The sequence below is a fragment of the Eutrigla gurnardus genome, assembly GCF_963514095.1.
Source record: "Eutrigla gurnardus genome assembly, chromosome: 4".
NCBI classification, from domain to species: domain Eukaryota; kingdom Metazoa; phylum Chordata; class Actinopteri; order Perciformes; family Triglidae; genus Eutrigla; species Eutrigla gurnardus.
In genome coordinates, this window is record NC_139918.1 from 26,049,629 (window position 1) to 26,064,860 (window position 15,232).

General features: G+C 43.9%; 2 protein-coding genes across 2 annotated transcripts; both read right to left on the reverse strand.

The window, feature by feature from the left end:
• Positions 1 to 720: 720 nt before the first annotated feature.
• Positions 721 to 7,335, reverse strand: rab6bb (RAB6B, member RAS oncogene family b). The gene is made up of 8 exons (XM_084007225.1): positions 7,178 to 7,335; positions 5,076 to 5,134; positions 4,404 to 4,457; positions 3,895 to 4,000; positions 3,623 to 3,734; positions 3,432 to 3,525; positions 2,976 to 3,042; positions 721 to 1,872 (listed from the first exon to the last, which is right to left on the reverse strand). The coding sequence occupies exons 1-8, from the start codon at positions 7,245 to 7,247 to the stop codon at positions 1,808 to 1,810; spliced, it is 627 nt and encodes a 208-aa protein (XP_083863351.1). The 5' UTR covers positions 7,248 to 7,335; the 3' UTR covers positions 721 to 1,807.
• Positions 7,336 to 7,903: 568 nt separating this feature from the next.
• Positions 7,904 to 11,501, reverse strand: espnlb (espin like b; the record flags this gene model as incomplete). Its single annotated transcript, XM_084007650.1, has 5 exons — positions 11,404 to 11,501; positions 10,612 to 10,744; positions 10,398 to 10,516; positions 9,909 to 10,088; positions 7,904 to 9,475 (listed from the first exon to the last, which is right to left on the reverse strand). The coding sequence occupies exons 1-5, from the start codon at positions 11,416 to 11,418 to the stop codon at positions 7,904 to 7,906; spliced, it is 2,019 nt and encodes a 672-aa protein (XP_083863776.1). The 5' UTR covers positions 11,419 to 11,501.
• Between the last annotated feature and the right edge of the window lie 3,731 nt (positions 11,502 to 15,232).

Below are 15,232 nucleotides of genomic sequence, written 5' to 3' on the forward strand. Positions count from 1 at the left end.
CTCTGTAACCTCCGTTACTGTGAGTTCTTCTTTGAGATCCCATTCTCAACACACTGTCCAAAGGTCTGCTCTGATTGGCCAGCTTGCACACTCTCTTGTGATTGGTCAACCGCTTAGTGTGTTCGTGAGCAATGTCACGCCCCCTTACCATAACCGGATAACTGGAGCTGCTGATAAAAAATGAGGTTAAGCCACTTCTCCTTCTTCTTCAGCTCTTCTTCCTACACAAAGGGCATTTTCAGCTCCACTATGACTTGCTGTGTTTGAGGGCGTGTCAAACTAGCGGTCGGATATTATGCAAATGTGTTACTTTTGTGAGCTCACACACTTTTACAGAGGAAAAGTTTATATTTCAATCCAGTTTCAAGGAGTTCAGGAGTGGTGTTTGTTTGGGGGAGAGTTACTCTGGAGATCTTTCACTAAGGGAAAGGAGGGCGAAGGCAGAAAAGCATAATAGGTCCTCTTTAAACAACAGCAATGATGTTTATGTCATGCAATTAGAAATACTGCTGCCAGCAGGTGCGTTGCCTTCTCGTTGTGCAACTTTACTCAGAGAGAGTTGAAGAAACATTTTCTATCAATGACTTTTTGTGGAAAGTAACTGGTCTTTGTAAAACCGTGGAAGGAGCAACACTTTTAGTAAAAGCAGACATGAAATCCAGGACTGAATAGAGCAGACCGTTGTGCTAGCAGGTACATGATGATGGTTAGGAGAGTGAAGCCCTTTAATCTGTAATTTATTAATCATTAAACATTATTACATTATTCATACTGGTGAACAAGGACCACTTCTACAGAGGGACGTTCACAACATACATATTACATTATTATATACAGTGCAGTGCATTACAGTGGATCGTTATATGTGGGTTACCGGGATGAAGGGAGGGAGGGAGGGGGGGGGGGGGGGGGGGGAGGGGGTTCGGGGGAGAAGAGGAGAGGGGGAGGAGGGGTCAGAGGGAGGGGGTGTGATAGTAAGTTTTCATAACTTCTTTTTTTTTTTTGCTTTTTTTAAAACCACAGTACAGTTTGTTCTATAAAAGTTAAACCCATAGAGAGATAGAGTGCCACATTTTTCACAGCTACTGTTAGTGAACCTACTGAAAGTTGACTCTTGTGTGGGAATATCAAATGAGATACACTTTTTTTGTCATGAGATGCGATAGAGAGAGAGAGAGAGAGAGATGCTATAAAACATTCTAAGATAGTCGACCTTCCTTCCAGAGCGTGGAACACCCTGGAGAGGCAGGCCAAAAGGTCAAAGGTCAAAGGTCAAAGATCAGATCAACGTGCATGCGTGCTGCAGACATTCAGACGTGTTCGGGGGCCATCGAGAATAATGGCCGACCCCCCCTCCCCTCCCCCCCTCCCCTCCAACTATTTCTCCTTCTATGTTTGTTTAGGCATCATTTTTGGTGCTTTCCCTTTTTTTATATATAAAAAATACAAAACATAACAGCGAAAAGAATTCCGTTGGTTGTCCTGTTTTTCTCCTTCATAATTTTTCCAAAACTGCTTTTTTTTTTCTTTTTTTTTTTGGTTTTCATTTCAACATTTGGTTGTTGTTGTTGTCGTTGTTGTTGGGGTTGTTGTTTTTTTTCCCTTTTTCTCCTCCAGTCACTTACATATTGACAAAGTATACAATATTTTACAACTGAACAAGCTGAAAGATAACATTTGATTTGTCCAATCAGATACAAGGCCCCGCGTCCCATATCCAATCAGAGAAGTCAACTGGAAGCTAACCGGTAGTAAGCAACACAACAAGCCTATGGTGTGAAGGGAGCTGTCCGACCTCAGCTCTGCATTAACAGGAGCAGCCGCCCTCGGGGACGGTGGGCTCCGCCGGCTTGTCCAGCTTGATGTCAATCACTGGGAATCGGCCCGTTAAGGGAAAGGTGGGTCGAAGAGATGAAAGTCAAATATTATGATGTCACAGTCAGGTGAGGTAATGATTTGGTAGGTCACCAATTAAATACTTAGAACATGGGATCCCAAAGATCATTTCTGCAGTATTATATTTGATTTAACTACTATTTCATTCATCTATCAATCCAATACGTCATTCTCTGCTGCTTCAAACCGATTACAGAATGACGTGCATGTATTCTTTGTGTTCATTGTGAATTTAAAGCCCGTTTAAAACACTTGGGAGACGGGTAGTGTAGTTTCTTTTTAGTATTTTTACAAAATGTGTGTATCTTTGTTATAATATTTTTCTTATAATAAATAATACATTTTATTTATCATTTTAAAATTATTTCAATAGCTAAGGCTTTGCCTAATGTTTTGTTGCCAATCCATAATAATTCCTACAATAGGAATAATGATAATAGCAATATTTTACTTTTTGGAATTAAAAAAAAACTATTTTTACTTATTATTTTTATATATTATATTTAAATATATTTATTTTATCTTTTACAATATTTCACTTTTTGCAATATTAACAATGTCACCCCTGTTTACCAAATGTTTTTTTCTTGTTACCCAGTAATAATATCACTGCAGTGTGTAACTATTAAATAAATAGTCATCATTTATGTTTAGTTCCTCTTAAACACAATGTTGGTATTCCCTGAGCTCTTTCCTGGTGAGTATTTTAATGATACTCCATATATACTAAATATTTACTCTGTGATTTTCTGCTGTTATCAAACGCTAGTTGCATCATTAAATGCTTAAACAGATGGATGTAGAGAATATAGAAGATATTGAATTTGCATTTAATTTATTAGTCCCTCATCCATCCTGCCATCACTTTCCAGACACCCGTGATTCAGTGCCACAATGTGCATCCTCTCTATGAAGCAAAAAAAGGTTTAATGGCCGATGCCTCGGCAGACGGGAGGGCGGGCGATCCGTTTGTACGAGCGCCAACAACCAACTAAGAGATTACAAAAAAAAAAATAAGCTGCCTGATTCTTAGCCGTGTGGCTGCCGGCACAGTGAGTCAAAGAGGCTGTAAAGGATACTGCCTTCAGGGTTTGCGTCGTCCAAGCTTTCCATCCCAGGTAGGGCTGCTGCAACCCGACGAAACAGCTAGGAGGGGGGAGGAGGGGGAGGAGCAGAGGAGGGGAGAGTTAAGGGTTCAGAGTAGAGGGAGGAGAGCATGCAAGAGAGGATAACCCGAGTAGGAGGGTTGGAAATGTGCAAAGATTAAATGTGTCCTATATACGTATAACAGCCCCTTTGTGCAAATATGTTTTAATGCATTTTCTCTCCTGATTAATTTAATAACGGAGCCGTTTTGTGGAGCTTGCAGTCTTGAGTGTGTTTGCTACGTTTGTCCGGTATTCCCACGAGGGTTGGATGTGCACACTGTCACGCCGGTGACTCGATCACCTTGGAGGGACACACGAGGAAAGGCACGCCAAAGAAAATAAATAAATCAGATTCGCTGGGAAATGTGTGGAAACTGCAGGGATCACCTGTTTGACATTGCAGCCCGTCTTGGCACTGGTCTCGATGAACATGACGTTCAGCTCTTTGGCTCTCTGCTCCCCCTCCTCGATCATGATTTGCCTGCGGGGGGGGGGGGGGGGGCATCACATCATCATATGCCATGTTGCCGTTGACGACACAAATATGACGTCAAAGACGCGCATCAGCCGCGGCTCACCTCTTCTCCTCCAGATCCGTTTTGTTGCCGACGAGCATGATGATGACGTCACTTCCTCTCTCTGTCCTGACGTCGTCGATCCATTTGCAGGTCTGCTGGAATGAGTTCACATCTGCGGAGACCAGACTCGTATTTTAAAGGCGATCTCTTCTGGGGGATTGAATGCTGTTAAAAAGGCCTGCGTGCAAATAGAGCTTCTTCACGGCGTCCGACGGCGATAAAAACACACAACACATACATGCTCGTAGGTGAATTGGCAGGTCGCTGCTCACTTGTGATGTCATAGACGACCACGGCTACTGTAGAGTCTCGGATGTAGCTGGGGATGAGACTCCTGAAACGCTCCTGTCCGGCAGTATCCCACAACTGCAGCCTTACCTGCATTAACACACACACACACACACACATATTAAGCATCATACCCCACACACACACTATACAGGCGTAATGCCTCGTAAGTACACATCCAACGGGGTGGGATAAGCCAGAATCAGCTTGTGTGCGGGCTGACGGAGCATCCTATCCTGACAAAGAAGCAGTATTAATACTAGCTAAGGCAGATGAGTCACGGGAAAGGCTTCCACTTCTTAGGGCCTGAAAACCCAAAGTTATTACTAGCAGGAAAAAAAACCTACAGGATAATCGTGTTAGTCTGTGAAGAGAGAAGTAATGAAGCAAATCAAATCAAAGATTAGTGAAAGGAGAGGGAAAGTTGGGACATTTCTGACTCCGGATGGAAGTTCCTCCTGTGAGTTTGTAATGAGTAATAAAGGATTCCTACCGTTCGGTCTTCCAGGTACATTGTCTTTGATAGGAAGTCTATTCCAATGGTCGCCTGCAGTGGAGAGAGAACACAAGAGAAAAGGGGGAATAATCAGTATTACCCAGACTTTAAAGAGCTAAACGTCCTCTGCACCATCTGTCGTTCCTCGCAGATTGACTGTTGTTTAAATGGAGCAAAAACACGAAAAATAAAAAAAAAACAGCCAATAAGAACCGAAATTGAATCAGACAGAAAAACTAATTTCATTTGTATCGCCCTCTGGGCTCAGTCATTCAGACTTGTTATGTAGCTAACTAAGGGACGGAATAATGGGGATTCTCTTTTTGCTGTAATAACATTTCCTTTTGACCGTCGCATTGACAACATTCAAATTAACTGATTTTATTTGGATCCTGATTCGTTATTTGTATATCAAGCCGGAATGTTTGGCCTAAAACATTATTCAGTCACTCTCCCATCACCCAGAAGACTTAATATCTAACATTTGACGATGATAAGTTAAAACATTGTTCATAAATATGGTGAGAAATATAGAAATAGACTTTATAGAATCCACCATCACTCCTTTAGGTGCAGTTAATAACCACAACGAATCATCATGTCATGCATTACATTCTTCTACATCTATAACTTTGATGTTTTCTGATGTTTATGATTCTGGAGTCTCACCTGATACGTGTTGTCGAAGCTGTCGTACATGAATCTAGTGATGAGAGATGTTTTCCCCACTAGAAGAGAGAACAGAGGGGGGAATATTTTAGAATAGAAGATAGTACAGATGATAAAAAACATCATTTCCTTGACGTATAAACTCATAAAAATGGGTGTCCATTGTGTTCCTTGGTGTGACAGAATGACAATGTAACATTCAACCCTCACTATGAGACTACAGAAACCCACTGAAAGGAAACCCATATCATGCACGGAAGAACAGAATCTGCCTCATAATTCAGTACATTTTCCATAAAAATCCTCAAAATGTAATAAATGTCTCTGTTTCTTCTGTAATACATACATACATTTTCTATGCTAAAGGCAAACATCAGGCATGTCAATCATAGATTTAACAGTGATTCAATAAAAGCATTTTGTCACACTGCTGAAACAGATGTTCCTCCCCACCAAACCAATGTGAAACGGTTTGTCAGGTGACCAACAACGTCATTTTCATAATCAAATGATCCATCGGTCCCCTTGCGATGCGACGACTCAGCGTTTGGTCTGCGATGCGTCGTGAAAACATCTCGTTTAGTCAAGATAGAAAAGCAGAAATAATAAATCCACCCTCCAAATATTTGACCTTTTCACCTCAAATTGAATGATTTGAACGATTATCAAATTACTTTGATGATTATTATTAGTGAGTAATGATTTGTTTTGTATTTGTTTGAAGGCCCATCATGGAGGTGCACTGCAAACACTGATTAGGCTACGAATGCTGCGTTATGTGACACTAGCCCATGTATACATACGTACTCCTCCCTATATATAATATATAAATGCACAAGGCCGTTCTTTAGCGGACACAAAAACACATTTAGCAGCAGCTCAAAAGCCGGATGGCGACTTCTCGTGAAGGTGAACCCACCTTAAACATCATCTTACATGGCATCTACATATGTGTGAGTGAGGAGCGGACTTTCCTCCAGCAGGCCCCGGGCTCTGTGTGTGTGTGTGTGTGTGTGTGTGTGTGTGTGTGTGTGTGTGTGTGTGTGTGTGTGTGTGTGTGTGTGTGTGTGCAGACAGCAGTCGTTTTTGAAGCCAGCGATGGGCAGTGGCCAGCCAGGCCTCAGATTCAGCACCACGGACAGCAACATTGCAGTGCAGGCCACACAAACACACACAGGGAAGGCTTGTGCTCCACATAGAGCCTCCTCACACACACACACACACGCACACGCACACACATGATGTAGATGCTGCTGTATGTTGGTGGGATAGAGCCTCTCTGCTGCCACTCTGGATGTCTGATGTCTGAACACGTATTCAGCTTCACAGCGCTAAACCATTATCGATCAGCAGCACCCTCCCCAATGTGTGCCATCACAGTCAAATCACACACACACACAGTCATCCTCACCCCCGAACAGATTGGCTTATTGAATACATAAAATCATGTTGTGGCGCTGTCAAGCCCGTTTTCTATTGGTTTTTTTCTATGATTATGTGCGGGGACCGAACCGGCGACTGCGAGGCTCGGAGATGCTACACAGACATCGGCCGCCTAGGGTGTGTCCCAGCTGACACATGGGGACTGTTTATTATCTCCTCTCCGCTTAGAAAAGGACAAACAGCCGCATTTAAAGACGAGAGGTGGACAGAAAAGATCACACGCGTGTCATGCGATGGGATAATAACGGCTGGGGGGAGAAAAATAAGCGACGTGAGGGGAAATAAACCGGTTATGTGGAAACAGGCTGTGTCGGTCACTGCAGCACATCAAAACATCCCCATTTAAAACAATGCGAATTATGATCCACGCAGCAATAATCCAGCATATCTAGCAAACATCGTGTTTTTAAGTGAACGTTCAATTTAACCTAATTTCACATGCATGCGCTTTTTTTCTCTCTTCCTCCTCGGTTAATCAGATTTCAACACAGATTTTCTACACAGAAAAAAAAAGGTGCATGGGCGTCAGATGAGGGAAAAGAGGAAGATCCGGTTAAAACTTTCAAATCAACAAGGATCCCCTCCGTGGCCTTCCTTCTGCATACACGCATGTTTGGCATGGAGGATAACATCGACCCTTCCCCGAGATTGTGACTCACCGCTCTGCTCGCCCAAAAACACCAGTTTAAATTTCCTCAGAGGGTTCCCCAGGTCTCCTCCAGCTGACATGGTGGCGGAAATAAAGGGCTTCAACGTGGACGCTTGCTTTGGGATAATGTTCTTATCGCTCGTCGTCTTCTGCGTTGTGGGTGCGCAGAGGGGGGGGGGGGGGGGATCCTCCTCTCCTCACAGAATGATGGGAATGCAGCTCAGCATCCTCCTGTCAATTCAAGGGGAGCTTGTGCGCCTGCGCGACCTCACCTATTTCAGTCCGTCACCTTTTTGTGGAGGAAACGAAGCGACACCGATGTTTATGTCGATAGAAGATAACATGCATGATGGAGGTTTGGTGACGTAAAACCAGCCTACATGTATACGAGTTTTATACTTTATCATTGGATTTACTTAGTAGATTAAGTACATTATACTTATATTTCACCACAAATATTCTACTCTATTTTTATTTGACAGCTAGACAGATTGAAAATGTTCTGACAAAACATTTCATCATATATATAAATATATATTAATATGATGTATGATTATTAGAATTAGTATGATTAGTTGTTTAAATCAATGAAAATGTGTCTGCAACAAAATGAATGGATGTAAACTACTATAAAACTGTATTTATCAATTAGGTTTACAATAATAATGCATTCTCAATAGAATTTTATTCCGTTAACCAAAAATAAACACACCAACATGTCGTGATTTTGTACGTACTAATGTTCAAAATCAAACAGCTCCGCCTCCTTCTCTTTCCAGAAAGCGAAGCTGCGGTCGATGTATTTACAAATGTCTTCGTTGTTGAAACAAGAGAAGTCCGTGTCGCTGCTGCCCTCGTCTGGAGTCGCAGTTTCAACGATCACTTTGGGTACGAGTCTGGAGTCCGACAGCAGCGATGGTGATGATGAGGGACAGCGACACGGTCTCGAGTCCCCAAAGAACCGGAACTTGATGTCCTCGAAGCCGTCGCTCCACCGCCGGGTCCCGGCCCGGATTTCCTGGAGGACCGCCTTGTGGAAGTCCCGCACCATCTCCCAGGAGAAACCGCCGACGTGGTCGAAGACCTCGAAGCAGAGCAGATGCCTCATCTTCCTCTCCTCGGGCGGAAGCTCCTGCTCCAAGATGTGGAAGTATCCCAGCATGAAGAGGTCAAGGGTCAAGCTGTCGTGGGTCACCGCGGCGCCGTCCACGTCCGGCAGGAACTGCTCCGGGGAGAAGGTCGGTGGATTCTGTGAGGAGTGACGGGACTTCTGTGCCTCTTTGACTGCTAGTTTGTTCCTCCAGGAGCTCAGCGTCTTGTCCACAGCCGCTCGCTGTTTGCAGAATTGAAACATGGAGGAGATTTTCTGCCGGGGCGATTCTCCCGTCACTCCCTCCGACGGCGTTTCCTGCCCCTGCCTCCGCCTCACCGCTCTCACGGAAATAGCGTAGGCAGATTTCTTCCAGTGGCTCAGGAACAGCACCACGATACGCTCTTTCCTCAGACTGGTGGTCTCCATCACGGGCTGTTTAGAGGCGTCACAGGGGCTCAGCTCGGGGCCGAGGCCTGCTGTGTTTGCATTCTGCTCGTTTACTCCTCCGAACCTCATCGGGCCGCTGGAACCCTGGCCTCCGATCACGACGCCGGCGAAGGGATAAACACAACCCATCTGACCTTCGAAGTTGGATCGGAGGTTTCTGACCGACACCCCAGACCGTTGGATCTCCTGCTCCGCCCTCTCCCGCCGCGCTCTGCTGTAGCTGTTGGTCTCCAGGCGATGGCTAAAAGCAGACGCCATCCCTATATGAGGAATCCGACATCCACCGGAGGACTCGCCATGCACCGTCTCGTGTCCCGGTCCATCCGATCCCTGGCCTAAACCCCCACCTCTGACACCCTTCATCTCCTCCATCATGCCTTCCACCGTGCTCCTCTCCCCGCCTTCATCCGTGGTGGGCGTCAGGTTGGCCACCAGCACCGACATGCTCTTCACGATCTCCGAGACGCGGCTGCACCAGCCGGGCAACGCCAGGTGCATCCCCCCCTCGGCGTCCATCTTCTGCAGCACTTCTTTGTTGAGAGAGATGTTGACGATGGGATCGGGTAAGATGGCCCTCAGCTCCTCGGTCAGCCGGGTCAGCTCCAGCTCGTAGGCCCGGCAGCGCTCCTGCAGGGAAACCGTCTCGATCTGCTGCTGCAGGTACAGCAGGTCGTCCTCCGTCAGGAGCTCGCCAAACGGCCCCAAGACGGCGTTGTGGGCTTGGGAATACTTCCAGCCGTCCACTGGTGTGCAGTCATGACTCAGGTCCTGCTGGGGAACGAAGAGGTTCATTTAGCAAAGAGTCCTGAGAGGTGATTTTGTCAAAGAATGCATCACTTTTCAGAAGCAGAGGTCGTCGCCTGACACAAACTCACACACAGCCCATGACATTTACATTTAGGGCATTTAGCAGACGCTTTTGTCTAAAGCGACTGACAATAAGTACATTTGTACTTTGCCGATAAAGTAAGAGCTAAAAAATAGAACAAGTGTTAGGTCCTCGTCTGAGTAGCTGTTCAGCAAACATACCTTAAGAACAACAGTGCTATGATCAAAGGGCTATAGAAAAGAACATAGAAGTTCTGAAGATGGCAGTGACTCTGCTGTCCTGACCTTGGTCGGGAGTTCGTTCCACCACTGAGGACCAGAACGGAGAAGAGTCTGGACTTTGCTGAGCGACCTTTGTTTGATTTTCGTTTACCTCTCTCCGCTGCTCCTCGTCATCCAGCAGCCGGACCTGCAGCTGCCGCACCATCACCTGCCGTTTCCACTCCGCGATGGGCCGGCCGGCTTGGTCGTGGGTCGGGACCAGGCAGTCGATGTCGGCCAGGATCACATCGACGGCAGGAAGCTCCTCCAGCGTCTCCTCGCCATCCAGCTTCTGTCAGCCATGGATTTGTGAAAATAACATCACTGACATGAAAATCTCAAACACATAACCTGTATTATCACCAACTGTGCACCGGTGGTCCTAAAACTCTAAATTTAGTAAATACACTGTTGCCAACAAAGCCTGAATATTTCGTTTTTAGACACAATCCTCTGTGTATTCCTATTTAAATGCATCTGTAATCACGTTTGACCAAAAACAATAGATAAAAATCCCATTGCATTTTCAAAGGCATTATCAGCCCTCTTTGTTTGTGTGGTTTCTTCTGCACTTTCTAAAACGTCGTTCCCACCGGCTCACCGCTTGTCCAGTGAAGACGGCGGTGAAGCCGGCGTGCCTCAGAGACTTAATGGACTTGATGTGGGACATCAGGGTGAGATCTCTCTCCGGAGGCTTCAGATGGCTGAACGAGGTCACCACTGCAAACACACATAATGCAGTTTATATCATCAAAGTACCAGTTATGTGTCAAGTGTTGTGATTCATGTAAACGTGTGGCGTCCCGGTGAGTCACCTGACGAGGCCACCTGGAGATGCTGCATGGAGCCGGAGGGAGGCTTCTTTGAGGAGGCAGCGGCGGTCGGAGGGGGAGAGGTCACAGGAAGTGGGGAAGGGTGGCGAGGGAGGGGGAGCACTTCCTTTACTGGCTGCTGGACACACACACACACACACACACACACACACACAGGGACGAGCCGTGCTTAAAGGAACAGTCCATCTTTGTAGGGATTTGTTATTTTTCTTGATAATGTTGATGTTTTATTATTATTATCACTATTAATAATAATAATAATAATAATAATAATAATAATAATAATAATAATAATAATAGAAGAAGAATGCAATAATTAGTGAAGTTAGTACCAGAGGTGTCTACACCAGGAGGATCATGTGATCTGTGTCATGTGTGCGTGCGTGAATGACTCCGCTGTGTCCGTCCACAGCTAATCTCACGTTCTGCTGCAGCAAACTGCATAATATTTTAGGTGGTGAGTTATGGCTTCATTCTGAAGGACCTCTCGTGGATGCAGTGACTCACATTTTTCTCAAAACACCTTTTGCGAATGTTGTGTGTTTTATTCTGCCACTGACGTGTCTCATACACCAACTTCCCGTTTCTGCATCATCGTGTTTCTGAGTGAGAATGAAGTATGTTTTACGACACCTGGTGTCCCATCGTGGTGTGTATTTTGCAGACACACCTGTCGGAGATCTAACTAGAGATAATCTTTCTAGCTACACCTGCGTGTGATAGCTTAAAGCCTCCTACTGTCATTTCAGAGTCCCTGCACTGATGATGGGTCACCTTGCTGTTCTCCATGTCGGCTCGTCCTCGTTCACAGCCGGGACGTTCAAAGCAGCCGGAGCTCCTCTTTCTGAAAATGACAAGGAGATTACAATCCGGTAACAAACAAGCAGAAGAAGAAGAAGAAGAGGAGGACCCGCCTCCTGGAGGGAAACGTGACACACAGCCGTGAGTAGAAACCATTTCAAAGCAATCTTCTAAGAGACCCTGTGATGCCACGCATTGCTCAGTCTAAAGAACACAAGCCACAGCTCGTAGTACTCGGGATGAAAACACGAGGTGGTGAAACAGGACTCCGGCCGGTGAGGTAGCGTACCCCCCGCCGAGCGCAGGAGAAAGTGTGTTCGGGGTTTTGGTGAGACTTGATATCCTGCTTCAGGTAACCTCACTGATTCACGGGACTTTCTCAGCAGCTCCACGCCACTCAACCGCCGAATACTACACAGATAATTAGTGTCCTAATTATTCTATAAGAATACAGGTGCATTGTTAGTGGCAGCTGGCTTTGTAAATGCATCTTAATATCTTAATCCCACCTGTGAGAGGGGAAGCTTATAATATGAGTAATGCATTTTTAAAAAACGGATACATCTGTTTGGTCAAGTTTGATTAAAGAAATGTATGTTTTCAATTAAAAAAAAAAATTCTCCATCAAAATATAAAATGTTTCATTTTGTCCATTACGGTACAATGTTGCCTCGAGGCAAAAAACGTTTAAAAGATAAATAAATATAAAACTAATTTAAAAAAAGTATATTGATATTGTTAACGTTTCCAATTTAAAGCAGGTAAAACTTCCCAAATTGTGTGTGTGTGTTTATATATACATATATATAAAATATATCATATTTTTTTCCTCAATTATATTATAATGCGTACCAGAGAGGGTTAAACATATTTGATATTTGAATTTTTTTTTTTTTTGGGAGGAGGGGGGTGTATGCATTTACAGGATCACTTTAATGTGATCCTGTAAATGCATACACTGCTGCCCATAAAGTTGGAATATTTTGTTTTCAGACACAATCCTATTTAAATGCATCAGTCATCACGTTTGACCAGGTGCAATGATTTCATTATGTGTCCAGGTGAATTTAATTCATGCATCACATTTGTTTGGCGCTTGAAAAGACAAGACATTTGCAAATTCATCAAACTTCATAGTCGACCATATAGTGCATTCGTCCATATTTCCACCTGTAACTTAACTAAAACATTGTGTCATTTGTCTTGTTCTTGAAAAATAGATTTAATTTGATCTTTGTTCGGCTTTGCTGCTAAATGACAGGTTACAATATGTCTAAAAACAGATTGCATAACTATATATAAATTCAGTTTATAGCATCAGTATGCATGCAGTACTCACAAGATGGTCCAGAAACCGTGTCGTCATCATCATCATCATCATCAGGCAGAAAATCCAGAAAGGTGTTGTGTCTTTAGTCCGGAGCAGCCAATAAGGAGCCGCATCACCTGGACCAGAACCTCAGACGGGGGTCCTTCTTAGTGTGCATAATTAAAGGGGGGGATAGGGTGACCTGCACCTGGAAGTATAGAACAATAGCTCTGCCGATGTATGTAGGAGACGACATACTGTAGAGGATAGGGCAGGCAGGTGTGTGTGTGTGTGTGTGTGTGTGTGTGTGTGTGTGTGTGTGTGTGTGTGCTTGCACTCATGTGTGTGTTAGTATGTGACCCATGACACAGTCAACACGACATCCGCAGCTGCTTGACCACGGTTGTGTATTCATGATAATGTTTAATTATTCTGGTGGTTGGTTTCAGATGAACATTCTGTCGCCATAGCAACGCCCACTGGCAGAGATCCATCGCGGTTGACATCGTGACAACGTGACTAAGCAAACACACACATTCACTTACATTTACTGTATTTTACTTTATGATGTTGTGAACTATACGTTTGCTAGATTAATTATTATTATATTGTACTTCTTGGAGTTAATCAGGATCTTTCATTCGTGATACTTTTCTTTGATTCATTGTATATTTTTTCCCCACTTTTTGTGAAACCAGTTTCCTTGTTTCTATCTATTTTAAAATATTTGAATTAACTATTTTTTTTTATGGTACAGCCGGCTGCAGGTAGACGACACACAGTGCATGATTAAATATTCAACAGTCGTCACATAGAAGAGACTGACGGTTATCTTTCCCAAACTTATTGTTGGTGGATAGAGTAACCTCAGTGTCACTCGGCCCAGAGAGACTCTGTTGAGTCCAGTATTTCTGCCTATTATTAGGGGATTAGTGTGAGCGGCCCTGCTGCAGCTGAGCACATGGTGAGTAGTACATAATCAATAATGGAAGGCTGCAGCATGTAGAAGAACCGTCTCACACAGGCGTTCACCCTGAGCAAAAGTACAAACTGTTACGCAACGGAGGAAGAGAGAAGAGCACGATGTTGTGTTCTCCGTTTATCAGGGCGCCGAGTCAGCAAAAACACTGTCAGGGTCAGGGGTGTTTTTTCTCTTTACATAAGAAACCTGATGAGAACAGGGCACTAAAGTCTTATTTATTTATTTATATATGTAAATCTCATGGCTAGTGTGTGTGTGTGTGTGTGTGTATATATATATATAAAATTTCCACAATTAAAACATATTATATATTTATATCTTTTTTTTTTAAATTGGGGAAATAATAGCACACTTACAGCATATATGACCAATATGACCAATATGTTATTTTCCCTCTTTCTTAGATGTCGGGTACAGCTGAAGTTTTGTGGGTCATTTGGACAAAATAATCAACCAGCAGTCCTACGAGATTATGAAAATAGTGCAGATTTGTAAGGTTGTGAAGTTTCCTGAGCCACATCGATAAATATAGGAAAAATAAGGCAACAATCAAACACATTAACACTAAAGATGTTGCATAAGTTTCAACACTTATTTATTTATTTGCCTTGGGGAGGGGGGGGTTGTTTTTATTTTTTCTTGACAACTTTTGTTACGTGTCCACAGACATGAGAAAACTCCAGAACACTCAAAAAGATAAACTGAGATCAGGACTTCATCACGGGGGGGGGGGGGGGGGGTCCCAGACCTGTTCCTTCAGTCAGCTCAGAGCAAGAGTGGCAGACCTGGGATCATCTACCCGGCCACCTCACCCCCCCACACTGTACTGAAATGTGCAAAACTGATCCCCGATCAGCACTCTTCACTCTGGAGGTGACACTTAAAGTTGCTCTTATTATTCATCATGGTATAGAGGAAGAGAGAGTTATCTGTGTGACGAGACACGACAGACAGATCTCCATTTATATACAAGACAGAGCCAAGAGGAAGGTTTCCAGTTAGTCATTACAGGATCATGAATGACAATACTTTACAAGCAGCACTTCGGGGGGGGAGGCGGGGGGGAGAAAGCTGTTTTCATTAGCAAGCGTAAGGCAGGAGAGAGGACAGCAGAAGATAAGGTGGACCTGCATGCTTCGATCCAGAGCTATGACAGTTAAAAAGCAGCCAAATATAAATGAATCAACCTTTCCACAATTATTGGCCAGTGCACTGAAACTCACGAAAACATGATTCCCTTAAACTACTAGGCTGGAAGCATCTCAAGTCATCTGCCAGTACACACAGAAACACACACAAAAAACACAATCAATGCAATCAGTTGCAGTGTTGTTGTTGGTGGTTTTGATTGCTGAAGCAAAAAGGGTGGGGTCGTAATTAAATACAAATAACATGTATTTCCTCATACATTCTTAAAATCGTACGAAAATCATATTAAATAAAGATGCCTTGTGCATGAGTGCAATATCATTTAAGAATATAATCTATCCTTCTAAACTTTATAAATAAAA